The 16,725-nt window shown below is 44.2% G+C and overlaps 1 protein-coding gene across 4 annotated transcripts in view; it reads left to right on the top strand.

Moving 5' to 3' along the window:
- Positions 1-215: 215 nt before the first annotated feature.
- rpgrip1l (RPGRIP1 like) overlaps positions 216-16,725 on the top strand; it is a 28,442-nt gene continuing 11,932 nt past the window's right edge. The window contains exons 1-17 of one of the 4 annotated variants that reach the window (XM_035798061.2): positions 216-922; positions 1,793-1,888; positions 1,989-2,133; positions 2,321-2,447; positions 2,687-2,873; positions 3,038-3,143; positions 11,813-11,956; positions 12,216-12,321; positions 12,611-12,757; positions 13,040-13,113; positions 13,226-13,365; positions 13,445-13,551; positions 13,649-13,699; positions 14,522-14,692; positions 14,895-15,012; positions 15,163-15,615; positions 15,735-15,877. In XM_035798061.2, the coding sequence (XP_035653954.1) occupies positions 1,801-1,888; positions 1,989-2,133; positions 2,321-2,447; positions 2,687-2,873; positions 3,038-3,143; positions 11,813-11,956; positions 12,216-12,321; positions 12,611-12,757; positions 13,040-13,113; positions 13,226-13,365; positions 13,445-13,551; positions 13,649-13,699; positions 14,522-14,692; positions 14,895-15,012; positions 15,163-15,615; positions 15,735-15,877 (2,307 nt within the window). In that variant the 5' untranslated portion in view covers positions 216-922; positions 1,793-1,800. Of the gene's footprint in view, positions 923-1,103; positions 1,402-1,792; positions 1,889-1,988; positions 2,134-2,320; positions 2,448-2,686; positions 2,874-3,037; positions 3,144-11,812; positions 11,957-12,215; positions 12,322-12,610; positions 12,758-13,039; positions 13,114-13,225; positions 13,366-13,444; positions 13,552-13,648; positions 13,700-14,521; positions 14,693-14,894; positions 15,013-15,162; positions 15,616-15,734; positions 15,878-16,725 lie in introns of those variants that run through there. The other 3 variants (XM_035798064.2, XM_035798060.2, XM_035798062.2) reach the window with 3 other exon arrangements.

Here is a 16,725-nt window from a genome sequence, read left to right as displayed (position 1 = left end):
AAATAATAATAACACATATTTAAAAAGTTAAATTCAAAAGTCATTGAAAATAAGAATTTGTTCTTAACTGACTTGCCTAGTTAAATAGAGGTAAAATAAAAAATTCATATAAATAAAATGATCCACCGAGTTCTTAAACTACCGCAAGCAATATGGTTCAATGTGACATTATAACAGTACAATCTACTTTTTAGTTTTATCAAATTACCGCCTTCTTGAACCACAAATTGGGATCATGTATACTGTGCAAATGCCTATACAAAAAAAAATGAGCAATGTACAATACAGCGAACTTCGCAAACGAGGGATTTGTTGTATGCACACGGGGGCCGCCATAAAATTATAAATTAAGGTAGCTAGTCCGGTGTAGCTCAGGTGATAGAGTATTTTGGAGGCGCATGGGCACCAGCGTCGGGGAGTTCTTTTCCCACGAGGGACCAATAATGAAACAAGTATTCAAATGTATGCACTCACCACTGTACGTTTGTTAAATTACGTAAATGTAACGTTGGCTAGCATTTTCAAGAAAAGTATTGTTACATACATACATACTACCTGTATGTAACATTTAAAGAAACAGCTTAGTCAGTGAATATACTTTTATTTTTGATTTTTTTACATAACTAAAATTCCTCACTGTCGTCTCTGCAGACCATTACTAATGTCCGATAACCCAAACGACATATTGAGTGAAACGTTTCGAAACCCCCACTTCTCCATATAGTTCACTTGAAACGTTCACTCTTTTCGAAAATTCCACTTTTCCTGAGAGATGCGCTGCACTGAGAGATGACATAGCAGTAGGTGGCAGCATAGAGACCCTGAGGGATGACGACTCTTGAGATGATGTCGCAGCAGCTGGAACCCTCTCGCCAGAAACGTGGCGTCACTGAAAAATACTCTCGGCTGCAACTAAAACAGTGTACAGTAATTTAATATGTTGTATTTGTGAGATTATTTTGATGTGATATGAAAGTCTAGGACTTTATGTTTCTATAACCGCATCGCAATTGAGAATCGATTCACGTTTAGATTGAGTATTTGGCTGTTTTGGTCCTTGGACCTTAAGGCTAACAGTAAACTCCATCTTGGGCTAGATTAAGGCTTGTCAACATGGTAATGAAAGGAGACAGTGTAAAAGACACAGTGCATAGGCATTATTTCAGCATTGCAAAGTAGCCTACGGCACCAAATACCTGTTAGATATTGACTCACTGTACATAATATGAAATGCTCAGTCTTCTGACTACTGCTCTTCTCCTGAAACGACTTATCCCATGATTTTTTTGAAACGCATGCGCACATGGGAACAGGAAGACAATTGTTTGTTAGCAACAGTCGCTGAGGAGTGAAGTGTTTATGTGAAACGGTAACAAATGTGTAGGAAATGAATAGTTAATGGTAAACATTATGCATGCATGCTTTACTATTGGATAGACACTTTTAAACTGGACGATAGCTAACTTGTTAGCTTGCTTATCCACTCTAAAACTAACGTTAGCTAGTTCATTGAGACTTGGCTTCAGACGAGCCGCTTGTTTTTGTACGTACGTAGCCAAACGAACCTAGCGAGCCTATTTGTGAGCTATTTTAACCTAGAAAGAAACATTTAGCTAAACTAGTAGAACAGTAATAATATGTACGCCTATTCTAGACATTGATAGCAACTAGTTAGTACTGTTAGTTGCATGGTTTTCATCCGACCTTCCTAGCTAAAACAAGCCACAGGAGGTTGTGTCCTGTTAGTCTTTCATTGATGGATAGCTGTGATGTCTCAACCTTTTGTTTCCAGATTGAACCATGTCAACGTTTGCTGACGAGACTGCAGCAGATGTGCCCGTTAAAGACATCACCCTAAACCTCACTAAGGTTGGAGTGGGATTATCAGGTTATTAATGCCATTACTTGACTTTGGTTTACTTTACTCTACCCTATGGACCTTAACAATTGGGTCTAAACTGGTGGTAACTTCCTGACTCTGTTTGCAGAGATGCTGGTAGCCCAGAATGCCCGGGCGAGGCAGGCGATCTTGCGGGTGAGCAGGGAGGAGCTGGAGGACAGGTTCCTACGGCTCCATGAGGAAAACCTGCTCCTCAAACAACACACACACAAACAGGAGGACAAAATCAAGAGGTGGGAACTGCACCTGGATGTATGCACACACACACGCAACACACACACATATTTAGCTAAGGTTTCAACATCAATGCATACCCCTACAGTATCAAACCTTAGAGTTCAACAACTCTTCATGTGGATTTCTGACCATTGCCTCTGCTCCCATTCTATTGAACTTCAAACTTCTCTTGGCTTTTCGCAGGATGGCCACCAAGCTGGTGCGCTTGGTGAAGGACCGTCGGCGTGTGGAACAAGTGGCTGTAGGTGGGGTGCGACCAGGGAGTCGGGACGTGGAGCTGGAGGAGATGATGGAAGAGCTGCAGGAGAAGGTGGACCACTTTGAAAATAAGTGGATGCGTCCGAAATTGCACCATTATTCCCTATATAGTGCACTAGTTTTTACAAGGGCTCTGGTCAAAAGGAGTGTAGGGAATAGGGTGCCATTTGGGACATAACCAGTGTTTTCATGAATGTTTTTGTGTGTTATCCTCTAGGATTTCAAATGCGCATCTTGTCTATGTACGTTTTGTTTATTTGCAACCCAAAATTGAGTGTAATTCAATTCTAGGTCCAGGAGCTGCAGATGCAGAATGAGGGCCTGAAGCAGCGCCTGTTGGCCGCCAAACAGCAGCTGCAGACGCAGAGCAAACGGCCCACCCCCTATGGCCATGTCCAATCACGAGTCAATACAGGCCTGTGGAGGCTGAGGGAGGACACGTTCAGCCTGGCTCAGCTACCCCCTGCTGCCCCCAGAGGTGACCTTTGACATTTTACTTTTATATTCTTGACACTGAATCCCAAAAGAACTCCTAGTCTTTACTCCCTAGGCATAGATTGGATAGGAAAGCAATATGGCTTTATCCTCATGTTTGAATTTTGGTGGGAGTTTTCTGTTAGCCTTAACGTTTGTGTCTCCCAGGCCCTAGAAGTGTGGAGGTGGAGATGAGTGTCAGGGCCCCTCAGGGTCTGCTGCCCAGATACGGACACAGTTTGCTGGACGACGCCAGAGCTGAGATCCGCAACCTGTATGTAATGTTTTTATCAGCTAGCTAGACTGAGGGACTGTACTTTTTGCACCATATTAGCAACATCCCCTCCATGATTGCAATGCTCTCTCTCTTATTCTCTTTCTCTCTCTATCCTCCCTCTCTATCTGTCTCTCTTTCACTCAGTCTTTTTCTGTCTCTCCAGTTTTCTGTCTCCCCATCTCTATCTCTCTCTCCCCTTCCCTCTCGTTTGTCTTTTTTAAAATTCATTTTATTAATATATTTGAATACATCTATTTAAGTGATAATGCCCAAGAAGCCGGTGTTTGGAGGATATATTGGCACAGGTACTGTTAGGGTCGAAACGAAGTCTAGAGCCGGCAAACCATACCAATATATCCTAAAAACTGGCTTCGAGGGCATTTTCACTTTTACCAACATATTGAAATAATTATTGACATTTTCGTAAAAAAAATTATTTTGATGAATTTATTAATGCTATTTCATCCTTCCACAAGATATAGTCCCAACACAAATCTAGGGTTGATACCCAAGCCGGCTGGTTGTTCGTTCTATCGGTTCGGTTGCGAGACCGTCGTTCAGTCTTCTTGATCTGTATCTATGGACGCGACCCAGTCGTTCGTTATAAATGTTCCATTGCCATACTGGCTGGCAACATTCTTATCCCTTGCTTGCTAGCTAGCCAACTACTGCTAATTTACAGTCACATCAAAAAGTGCAGCCCAAATAACAACAGTAGCTGCATTTGCATTTGTTTAAGCTGTTTTCTAGTGACCTTTATTTGGACGCATCCATAACAATGAGGTAATGAGGCATGATTTCACCTGGCATAGAAAATGTCAGGACACTGTTGTTCAGAGGAGCTAGCCAACAACACAGCTAACACAATCACTTCAAACTGAAGGTGGAAAGACTGCAAACTAGCTGCACTTCATTTCTTTGGACCTTTTTTCAATTTACATTTCTTTGAATATATCCATAAAAATTAGGCCAGCTGATTCACGAGTTCGACTGGCTAAGAAACACTGCCTGTCGGTCTCGTCCTGACTCCCGACACGTTCATCACTATGGGACACACGGAGGTCAAATTTGAATATTGAAACAATGTTGCAAATGACATGAGAGACAGGCAGCAAGGTTTATAGAAATCTCCACTGTTGAAAACTAAATTTTAGTCTCAAGGAAACGTGAGATAATGTCTAAATGCTTTTTATAGTGGAGGTCAAGTTTATAAATTGTTTGGCTGAGTTAATGAGACTTTGGATTGAGCAGTCAGATGGAACAAAGTAAATAGGCATTTTAACATCATATGTTTAGCCGGTGGTAACTTGTGGAATAGACACAGGCTGGAATGTGGTTTTAACCAATCAGCATTCAGGAATAGACCCACCCGTTGTCTAAATTATAATAGAGCCCCACAGTGGTGTCATAAAACCTAGTGGTCAAACAGGACAATGGTTCCAATTGTTTTTCCAACATTTGATAAAAGTCACCTTGTCCTAGAGAGATAGATGTACATGGTTATCAGGGTAAGCCCTTATTTGAAGTGTTTCTAAAATCCCCTATGGGAAAAATCTATGGTGGAAAAACGATTGGAACCATTTCCCTGTTTGACCGCTAGGTTTTATGGGTATTTTGACTCAATTTGTAAGTCGCTCTGGATAAGAGCGTCTGCTAAATGACTTAAATGTAAATGTAATGCTGTGGATCGCCTACAATTTTACACCAATTTTCTTCATTTTTGGCTCTTACATCCTTCTGGCCACTTTTTATATTCTGCTGTGTTTTGTATTATTTACCCATAATGCTCATTGAATTGACATTCCAAATGACCATTAAATAAAGCTCTGATTGATTAGTTCTACCATGATTCATTGTGTTGGCCAAAAAAACATAAGCAAAAAAACAAAAACATCCTGCCAATACTGCTATTTTACTTTTCAAAATCCATACAGTTTAATTATTGCATCATCATTTATCCCACGATAACGTCAGTCCGCCCCCCTCCAGCCCTATAAAAGGGGACCTCGGCCCATCTAAAAGTCATTCATAGTCTTATCTATCAATCACAAAGCCCAGAAGAAGCAGATTAGCCACCCTGTCCGCAGGCAACACCGCACCAGGGTGTCCCGGCGTTGAAGGAGAGGAGGCCGCAAGCGATAGACAGGCTCGGTAACCTACCTGACTGAACCTCCCGTTTCTCCTTCCCGACAGACCCCTGGTAGTGTAGAAATGTTAGTCTGCTTAAGTTAAAGAGGGCTTTCAACTACACTGAACAAAAATATAAAGGCAACATGTAAAGTGTTGGTCCCATGTTTATGTGCTGAAATAAAAGATTCCAGGCATTTTCCATATGCACAAAAAGCTTGTTTCTCACATTTTGTGCACAAATTTGTTTACTTTCCTGTTAGTGAGCATTCTCCTTTGCCAAGATAATCCATCTACCTGACAGGTGTGGCATGATTAAACAGCATGAGCATTACACTGGTGCACCTGGTACTGGGGACAATAAAAGGCCACTCAATGTGCAGTTTTGTCACACAACACAATACCACAGATGTCTCAAGTGTTGTGGGAGCATGCAATTGGCATGATGAATACAGGAATGTCCAGCAGAGCTGTTGTCAAATAATTTAATGTTAATTTCTCTACCATAAGGCACCTGTCTTGTCGTTTTAAAGAATTTGTCAGTACGTCCAACCGGCCTCACAACCGCAGACCATGTGTAACCACACCAGCCCACATCTGGATTTTTCACCTGCCGGATGGTCTGAGACCAGCCACGCGGACAGTTGATGAATCTGTGGGTTTGCAGAACCAAAGAATTTCTGCACAAGCTGCCAGAAACCGTCTCAAGGAAGCTCATCCGTTTGCTCGTCGTCCTCACTAGGATCTTGACCTGACTGCAGTGAAGTGAATGCTGTCCCAGTTCATGTGACTAACATAAATGGAATCATGTGTCCCTGAACAAAGGAGGGGTCAAAAGTAACAGTCAGTAGTATCTGGTGTTGCCACCAGCTGCATTAAGTAGTGCAGTGCTTCTCCTCATAGACTGCACCAGATTTGCCTGTTCTTGCTGTGAGATGTTACCCCACTCTTCCACCAAGGCACCTGCAAGTTCCCAGGCAATTCTGGGGGGAATGGCCCTAGCCCTCACCCTCCGATCCAACAGGTCCCAGACGTGCTCAATGAGATTGAGATCCGCGCTCTTCGCTGGCCATGGCCGAACACTGACATTCCTGTCTTGCAGGAAATCATGCACAGAACGAGCAGTATGGCTGGTGGCATTGTCATGTCAGGATGAGCCTGCAGGAAGAGTACCACATGAGGGAGGAGGATGTCTTCCCTATAATGTACAGCGTTGAGTTTGCCTGCAATGACAACAAGCTCAGTCTGATGATGCTGTGACACACTGCCCCAGACCATGATGGACCCTCCACCTCCAAATCGATACTGCTCCAGAGTACAAGCCTCGGTGTAACGCTCATTCTTTCGACGATAAACGTGGATCCTACCAGCCCTGGTGAGACAAAACCACGACTTGTCAGTGAAGAGCACTTTTTGCCAGTCCTGTCTGGCCCAGCGATGGTGGGTTTGTGCCCATAGGCGACATTATTGCCGGTGATGTCAGGGGAGGACCTGCCTTACAACAGGCCTACAAGGCCTCACTCCAGCCTCTCTCAGCCTATTGTGGACTGTCTGAGCACTGATGGAGGGATTGTGCGTTCCTGGTGTAACTCGGGCAGTTGTTGCCATCCTGTACCAGTCCCGCAGTTGTGATGTTCAGATGTATCGATCCTGTGCAGGTGTTACACACAGTCTGCCACTGCGAGAACAATCGGCTGTCCGTCCTGTCTCCCTGTAGCGCTGTCTTAGGCGTCTCACAGTAAGGACATTGCAATTTATTGCCCTGGCCAGATCTGCAGTCCTCATGCCTCCTTGCAGCATGTCTAAGATACGTTCACGCAGATGAGCAGGGACCCTAGGCATCTTTCTTTTGGTGTTTTTCCAGAGTCAGTAGAAAGGGCTCTTTATGTCCTAAGTTTTCATAAATGTGACCTTAATTGCCTATCGTCTGTAAGCTGTTAGTGTGTTAACAACTGTTCCACTGGTCCATGTTCATTGAACAAGCATGGGAAACTGTGTTTAAACCCTTTACAATGAAGATCTGTGAAGTTATTTGGATTTTTATGAATTACCTTTGAAAGACTAGGTCCTGAAAAAGGGACGTTTCTTTTTTTGCTGAGTTTAGAATATTATATATACACTGCTCAAAAAAATAAAGGTAACACTAAAATAACACATCCTAGATCTGAATCAATGAAATATTCTTATTAAATACTTTTTTCTTTACATAGTTGAATGTGCTGACAACAAAATCACACAAATTATCAATGGAAATCAAATTTATCAACCCATGGAGGTCTGGATTTGGAGTCACTCTCAAAATTAAAGTGCGAAAACCACACTACAGGCTGATCCAACTTTGATGTAATGTCCTTAAAACAAGTGAAATGAGGCTCAGTAGTGTGTGTGGCCTCCACGTGCCTGTATGACCTCCCTACAACGCCTGGGCATGCTCCTGATGAGGTGGCGGATGGTCTCCTTGAGGGATCTCCTCCCAGACCTTGACTAAAGCATCCGCCAACTCCTGGACAGTCTGTGGTTGATGGAGCGAGACATGATGTCCCAGATGTGCTCAATTGGATTCAGGTCTGGGGAACGGGCGGGCCAGTCCATAGCATCAATGCCTTCCTCTTGCAGGAACTGCTGACACACTCCAGCCACATGATGTCTAGCATTGTCTTGCATTAGGAGGAACCCAGGGCCAACCGCACCAGCATATGGTCTCACAAGGCGTCTGAAGATCTCATCTCGGTACCTAATGGCAGTCAGGCTACCTCTGGCGAGCACCTCGAGGGCTTTGCGGTCCCCCCAAAGAAATGCCACCCCACACCATGACTGACCCACTCCCAAACCGGTCATGCTGGAGGATGTTGCAGGCAGCAGAACGTTCTCCACAGCGTCTCCAGACTCTGTCACATGTGCTCAATGTGAACCTGCTTTCAGGTTCACATTGCCAATCTTGGTGTTCTCTGGCAAATGCCAAACGTCCTGCACGGTGTTGGGCTGTAAGCACAACCCCCACCTGTGGACGTCGGGCCCTCATTACCACCCTCATGGAGTCTGTTTCTGACCGTTTGAGCAGACACATGCACATTTGTGGCCTGCTGGAGGTAATTTTGCAGGGCTCTGGCAGTGCTCCTCCTGCTCCTCCTTGCACAAAGGCGGAGGTAGCGGTCCTGCTGCTGGGTTGTTGCCCTCCTACGGCCTCCTCCACGTCTCCTGATGTACTGGCCTGTCTCCTGGTAGCGCCTCCATGCTCTGGACACTACGCTGACAGACACAGCAAACCTTCTTGCCACAGCTCGCATTGATGTTCCATCCTGGATGAGCTGCACTACCTGAGCCACTTGTGTGGGTTGTAGACTCTGTCTCATGCTACCACTAGAGTGAAAGCACCGCCAGCATTCAAAAGGGACCAAAACATCAGCCAGGAAGCATAGGGACTGAGAAGTGGTCTGTGGTCACCACCTGCAGAACCACTCCTTTATTGGGGGTGTCTTGCTAATTGCCTATAATTTCCACCTGTTGTCTATTCCATTTGCACAACAGCATGTGAAATGTATTGTCAATCAGTGTTGCTTCCTAAGTGGACAGTTTGTGTGATTGACTTGGAGTTACATTGTATTTAATTGTTCCCTTTAATTTTTTGAGCAGTGTATATATTTTTAAAATCATGCACACACTTTCCACTGGGATGTTGGGATGTTTTGTTTATGAAAATATGTATACTATATATATTGAAAATGAAATGCAGAAATATCACATTTACCTAAGTGTTTCGACCCTTCACTCAGTAATTTGTTGAAGCACCTTTGGCAGCGATTACAGCCCTAAGTGTTCTTGGGTATGACGCTACAAGATTGACACACCTGTATTTGGGGAGTTTATACCATTATTCTCTGCAGATCCTCTCAAGCTCTGTCAGGTTGGATGGGAAGTGTTGCTGCACAGCTAATGCCAGGTCTCTCCAGAGATGTTCGATTGGGTTCAAGTCCGGGCTCTGGCTGGGCAACTCAAGGACATGTCCCGAATCCACTTCTGCATTGTCTTGGCTGTGTGCTTAGGGTCGTTGTCCTGTTGGAAGGTGAACCTTTGCCCCCAGTCTGAGGTCCCTGAGCGCTCTGGAGCAGGATTTCATCAAGGATCTCTCGGTACTTTGCTCCGTTCATCTTTCCCTCGATCCTGACAAGTCTCTCAGTCCCTGCGCTGAAAAACATCCCCACAGCATGATGCTGCCGCCACCATGCTTCAACGTAGGGATGGTGCAAAGTTTCCTCCAGACATGAGGCTTGTCATTCACGCCAAAGAGTTCAATCTTGGTTTCATCAGACCGGAGAATCGTGTTTCTCATGGTCTGAGAGTCCTTTAAGTACTGTTTGGCAAACTTCAAGCGGGCTATTGTGCATTTTTCTAAGGAGTAGTTTCCATCTGGCCACTCTACCATAAAGGTCTGATTGGTGGAGTTCAGCAGAGATGGTTGTCCTTTTGGAATGTTCTCTCATCTCCACAGAGGATCTCTGGAGCTCTGTCAGAGTGACTATCTGGTTCTTGGTCACCTCCCTGACCAAGGCCTTTCCCCCCCGATTGCTCAGTCTAAGAAGAGTCTCGGTGGTTCCAAACTTCTTCCATTGAACAATGATGGAGGCAACTGTGTTCTTGGGGACCTTCAATGCTGAATAAATGTTTTGGTACCTTTCCCCAGATCTGTGCTTCGACACAATCGTGTCTCTGAGCTCTACGGACAATTCTTTCGACCTCATGGCTTGGTGTTTGCCCTGACATGCACTGTTAACTGTGGAACCTTATCTAGACAGGTGTGCCTTTCCAAATGATTTCAGATCAATTTAATTGACACCGGGGACGTTTTTATTTATTTTTAATACATTTTCAAACATTTATAAAAAATAATTATATTTTTGTCATTATGGGGTATATTGTGTAGATTGATGAGATTTTAGAATAAGGCTGTAAAGTAACAAAAATTGGGGGAAATGAACTGGTCTGAATACTTTAAGCTGGAAAATATGCACTGTAAACTGGAAAATATGCACTGTAAGCTGGAAAATATGGAGAGTTGTACTTAGTAATGTGTTGTATTGGATTTGTCCTAAACATAGCAATTTGTATTCAGGACAAAAAGTTTATTGCTTTGCCACATTTTTTGCAGTATTGATTTTGTGCCTGTTGCATTTAAAAATATATATTTTTATTCTGTACAGGCTTCCTTCTTTTCTCTCTGTCAATTAAGTAAGTATTGTGGAGTACCTACTGTGTTGTTGATCCATCCTCAGTTTTCTCCTATAACAGCCATTCAACTCTAACTATTTTAAAGTCACCATTGGCCTCATCGTCAAATCCCAGAGTGGTTTCCTTCCTCTCCGACAACTGAGTTAGGAAGGACGGCTGTATCTTTGTAGTGATTGGGTGTATTGATATTACCATCCAAAGTGTCATTTAATAACTTCACCATGTTAAAGGGATATTCAAGACTGCTTTTTTATTTTTACCCATCTACCAGTAGACGCCCTTCTTTGCGAGCCATTGGAAAAGTTTCCTGGTCTCTGTGGTTTAATCTGTGTTTGAAATTCACTGCTCGACTGAGGGACCTTACAATTATGTGTGTGTTACAGAGAAATCATTTGAAACAATATTGCACACAGCGTGAGTCCATGCAACTTATTATGTGACTTGTTAAGCACATTTTTGCTCCTGAACTTATTTAGGCTTGCCATAAGTGTTTGATTACTGATTAACTAGTTAGCTTTTTATTTTTAACTAATTTGGAAAAAATATTTTCACTTTGACATTATCGGGTATGCCAGTGACAAACAAATCTAAATTTCATCCATTTTAAATTCAGGCTTTATCACAACAAAATGTGGAAACAGTAAAGGTGTGTGAATATTTTCTGTGGCACTGTGTATATAGATAGGTTGTGTGTGTATAAACACTCAGTGGCAAGTTTATTAGGTACACCTATCTAGTACTGGGTCGGACCTCCCGTTGCCTCCAGAACAGCCTGAATTCTTTGGGATATGGACACTTTGCTCAGTTGGTATCACGGGACCTAACGTGTGCCAGGAGATGCTGTTCTCTCCACCACTGTTGTACTGCTCTGTCATTTCCCTGCTTGTGACCCGCCTGTTAGTTTGCATGATTCTTGCCATTCTCCTTCGACCTCTCATCAACGAGCTGTTTTCGCCCACAGGACTGCCGCTGATTGGATGTTTTTGTTGTTGTTTGTCTTACCATTCTCGGTAAACCCTAGACACTGTCGTGCGTGAAAGGCCCAGGAGGCAGGTAACTGACAAAATAAAGGAAACCCCAACGTGGTGTCTTAATAGGGCATTGGACCACCACGAGCCAGAACCGGAAGCACCTGCTGTCAATATAGCTCGTCATACTCTGTATCCCTTATTTATTCAATTGGTTCCATTATTTTGGCAGTTACCTGTAAAATTTATATTTTTTACTGTTGTTGTTGTCATTCTCACTTTGCTTTAGCAACAGTAGCCTTGTCATTAATTCTAATAAAACTAATCTGAATCTTTGTCTGTCAGTGAGAATGTGATTGAGACTCAACGGTCTCACATAGAGGAGATGGACAAAGCTGCAGAGCTGCTGAGGGACCAGCTGAGGAGGAAGGAGAGAAAATTTGAGGAGTCGCTCCTCCACCTGCGAGAGCAGCAGACCACTGGGCAGAGGTAACACACCATGCAGAAGTAGCTACTCTGCATCCTAACAACGCACTCCTCAATCAACCGCATTGAGCACATAAGTTGCAACTTTTGATTTTGTTTTTGGTGGAGATTCACATCAACAATAAGTGGTAGTGTTCACGTACCTGTATATCTCCAGTTGTTTTATCCAGCAACGGCATACATCACACACACACACACACACACACACACACTATGTGGGAATAGTGATCAAAACCATGCCTCTGTGTTGTGGTGTCTCCAGATCTACTATCAAGGACAATGTGGAGATGATCAGGTTGCAGAAGCAGCTTGTTGAGAAGGGCAACGCGTTCACTGTGCTCGAGGGACGATTCCTACAACTCCAAGAGGTAAAATACAACTGCATGTTCCAGGAGACACTAGTTCATTAGCAATACTCTAGCAATGTCCAGTGTGGATTATTTGGGAAATGCATGTGGCATTAGTACTGCAACAGATTGAGGTTTTAAGAAAAATATTTGAGCTGATTAGAAATAAATGTGATTCAGACTATTTGTTTGGTCTCCACCGCACATTCTAATCTATAGTCGACATGGAAACTTCAAATATCTTGTTCTTTCAGTCACATACTATTCAAACCCAGTCACCATGGTAATGACCACAGTGTTGTGATTGCAGAGTCAGAGGACCCTGAAGGTCAGTCATGAAGCTGTGATGGCCAAGGTGGATGAGTTAATGGGCCAGCTGAAAGACGAGCGACTGAGGAGTCTGGGCCTGGAGAGCCAACTACAGGCCAACTCATTCTCACAGAGAAGGACAGAGGAGGTAACCTTCCGATACATTTGGGGCTGGTTTCCCAGACCCAGATTAAGCCAAGTCCTCAACTAAAAAAAGCACTTTCAATGGAGATTCTCCATTGGGCATGCTTTATAGTCCTGGACTAAGCTTAATCTGTCTGGGAAAATGGCCCTTATGGTTTAGTCATTTAGCAGGCACTCTTATCGAGAGCAATTTGATGAGATTGAAACAATCCCATAACATTGTAGGGACACCCTTGGCTAAACTCTTGGCGAATAAACTATCCTCTTTTTTTTAAATGAAACACAGTTGCAGGAGCAAATCTTTGACCTGGAGAAGGAGAGAGTGTTGCTGAAGGAGAACTGTGATAAACTGGTGAACAGGTGAGGGGTTGGACACCACGTTTGTACGTTGCTTTGCGTGTTGAAATCCTACATGGAAAAACTCTTCTCTGTATGATCATTTTGTGGATGACATATGGCTTTGTGTTCCCAGTGCTTTCGATGTAAGCCAGGATCAGACATTTAGGATGCGGGAGCAGCAGCTGAAACTACAGATAGCCCAGCTAGAGTTGGCACTGAAGTCGGACCTGACGGACAAAAACGAGATTCTGGACAAGATCAAGGTTGAAAGAGGTAACTGTCGACCAGAACGTTTTGTGTACATTCAGAGACGTTTTTACATTGAAGTGTTTTAATTGTGTTACTATTTTAGATATGAACGAAAAATTGAGCCAAGAAAAGGAAGACATTCAGCTTCGGTTCCTGGAACAAAAGCAGCAGTTAGATGAAATAAGGGATCGAATAAAGTTTTACACCAAGGTACAGGAGCCGGTTCTCACTCCATATAAAAATGAATGTGTTTGTTAATGTGTATACCTCAACCAATAGATGTGCGTTCATGTTTTTTCTCTTCCAGGAGAGTGAGGTTGATGTGGCAGAACTCACTGAGGCACTGATGCTAATCAAGGTAATTGGTCATTTTACCTCAAATCAAATGTATTTAGAAAGCCCTTTTTACATCAGTAGATGTCACAAAGTACTTATACAGAAACACAGCCTAAAACCCCAAACAACAAGCAATGCAGATGGTAGTAGCACGGTGGCTAGGAAAATCTCCCTAGAAAGGAAGAAACCTAGAGGGGAACCAGGCTCTGCGGTGTGGCCAGTCCTCTTCTGGCTGTGCCGGGTGGCGATTAGAGTACATGGCCATTTAGGCCAGATCGGTCTCTTATCTCTACCTGAAATCATGCTCTAAGGCAGGGCTGCCCAACCCTCTTCCTGGAGATCTACTGTCCTGTAGGTTTTCAGTCAAACCCTAATTTAGCATATCTGATTCAGCTAGTTAAGGTTTTGTTGAGCAGCTAATTAGTGGAATCAGGTGTGTTAAATTAGGGTTGGAATGAAAACACACACTGAAAACCCTAGGTCTTCAGGAAGAGGGTTGGGCAGCCCAACTGTGAGGTCCACTTTGACCATATGCAGCATCACCATATGTTACCACTCCCATCCACAAGGGGGCACCGTGCATTACAGTTTGCACTGAAATGAACGCCTTTCCCGTTTGCCACAAAGTAAAAATTGTCTATATTGTACAAATGTATGAAAACAAAAAATAGCTCTTTTGGTTTTAATTTAAGGTTAGTCATAAGGTTAGCAGTGTGGTTAATGTTAGGGATCAGGTTAGGGTTAGGTTTATAATCATTGTAAATTGTAGCAATAGGTGGAGTTTAGACAAAATGATGACTTTGTTGCTGTGGTAACTAGTGACAACCATTCTTCCCTCCCTCAGGTGCGTAAGTCCCAGAGGAGTGGTGAGCTGGGCTTCCTGGAGGAGGAGGTGCGTAGCGACACGGAGCACTCCGTGAGGGAGCTGCAGGCCACGCACGCTGAGACCATCCAGGAGCTGGAGAAGACCAGGAACATGCTCATAGTCCAGCACAAGATCAACAAGGACTATCAGGTACGTGGTTATACACAGCATGAATCACTTGGACTACGGGTCTGAAAATAACTAGATATTCCATAACATTTGCAACAAGGACAATTGAATGGTGTCTTACATTACACATACTTTTAGAAATGGTCTTTATTCCTAGTATTTCACTTGAGGTGACATACTTTCTTTTTTTAATTAAAAGTTGCACCGTATTCTTGTGTCTCAGGCGGAAGTTGAAGCGGTGACGCGTAAGATGGATGACTCCAAACTGCAGTTCGAGCTAAAGTTGGAACGCCTTGCCCAGCTGCTGGACATGAGGGCTGCCAAGATCAAGAAACTAGAGGGTATGTATTTATTCTGTCACGATTATTGTGTGTTGTGGTGATTTTATTGTTATGTCTAGTTTTGTGGTGTTTGGTCGTGTCTGGTTTTGTCTTTATTGTCATTTTAACTGATTTTCTTGTTGTACTGTACTCTCTCCGTTCACCCCGCAGCCCAACTGAAAGACATTGCCTACGGCACCAAATCACACGTTTTCAAACCCGAGGTTACCGACGACGACATAGCCGACGAGTTTGACGAGACCGTACACCTAGAGCGTGGAGAGAACCTTCTGGAAATCCACATCGGCATGGCGACCCTCTCCCCAGTCGCCCTGGAGACACTGAGCGACCGCGAGCCCTCCACCTTCTGCACCTACGCCTTCTACGATTTCGAGCTGCAGGCTACACCCGTAGTCAGGGGAGCCCGGCCGGCGTACGGCTTCACGTCGCAGTACGTGGTGAGGGTGGACGATCTATTCCTGCAGTACCTCCACACAGGTTCGGTGACGCTGGAGCTGCAGCTGGCCCGGGGCATGGACTTTACGACTGTGGCTGTGGGGCAGCTCAGGCTGTCGCAGCTCCTAGAGAACGACAGCAAAGCCCATGGGATCGTACAGCTGGTTGGTGAGTGGAGGGGTGTTAATATGGACTTCTTTCTACCAGGGTATGCAACACAGATTCTCAGGTATCTACTGTATATCCAGTACCTACAGTAACTCTGCTCTCTCTTCTCTGCTCCTCAGGTGTGGCTGGCGAGGTGCAGTCATTTGGCTCTGTGGAGTACTGGGTGAGGCTGCGGGTGCCCATGGAGCAGGCCATTCGGCTGTACAAGGAGAGAGTGAAAGCCCTGGGCTACCTCAGCTCTGCTTTCAATGCGGAACAGCAGGTAGCTAGTGGATATTGTAACCAATCTAATCTTTCTTGGACAGACTATGTAAGAAATTGTACCATACATGCACTGCAAAAGTATGTGGACACCCCTTCAAATTACTAGACTAGGCTATTTCAGCCACTCCTGTTGCTGACAGGTGTATAAAATCGAGCACACCGCCATGCAATCTCCATAGACAAACATTGGCAGTAGAATGGCCTTACTGAAGAGACTTTCAACGTGGCACTGTCATAGGATGATTCCTTTCCAACAAGTCAGTTTGTCAAATTTCTAACTTGCAAGAGCTGCCCTGGTCAACTGTGAAGTGGAAACGTCTAGGTGCTATATCGGCTCAGCCGCGAAGTGGTAGGCCACACAAACTCACAGAACAGGACCCCCGAGGGCTGAAGCGCTTAAAAATTGTCTGTACTCTGTTGCAACACTCACTTCCGAGTTCCAAACTGCCTCTGGAAGTAACGTCAGCACAAGATCTGTTCGTCGGTATAGCTTCATGAAATGGGTTTCCATGGCCGAGCAGCTGTACACAAGCCTAAGATCACCATGTGCAATGCCAAGCGTCGGCTGGAGTGGTGTAAAGCTCGCCGCCATTGGACTCTTGAGCAGTGGAAACGCGTTCATTGGAGTGATGAATCACGCTTCACCATCTGACAGTCCAACGGACTAATCTAGGTTTGGCGGATGCCAGGAGAACCCTACCTGTCCCAATGCATTGTGGCAACTGTACATTTTGGAGAAATAATGGACTGAGGCTGTTTTTCATGGTTCTGGGCTAGGCCCCTTAGTTCCAGTGAAGGGAAATCTTTGCTATGGCATAGAACGACATTCTAGATGATCCTGTGCTT

This window comes from Oncorhynchus keta, chromosome 22 (assembly GCF_023373465.1).
Source record: "Oncorhynchus keta strain PuntledgeMale-10-30-2019 chromosome 22, Oket_V2, whole genome shotgun sequence".
Classification (NCBI taxonomy): Eukaryota; Metazoa; Chordata; class Actinopteri; order Salmoniformes; family Salmonidae; genus Oncorhynchus; species Oncorhynchus keta.
This window is presented reverse-complemented; position numbering and strand designations above follow the sequence as displayed.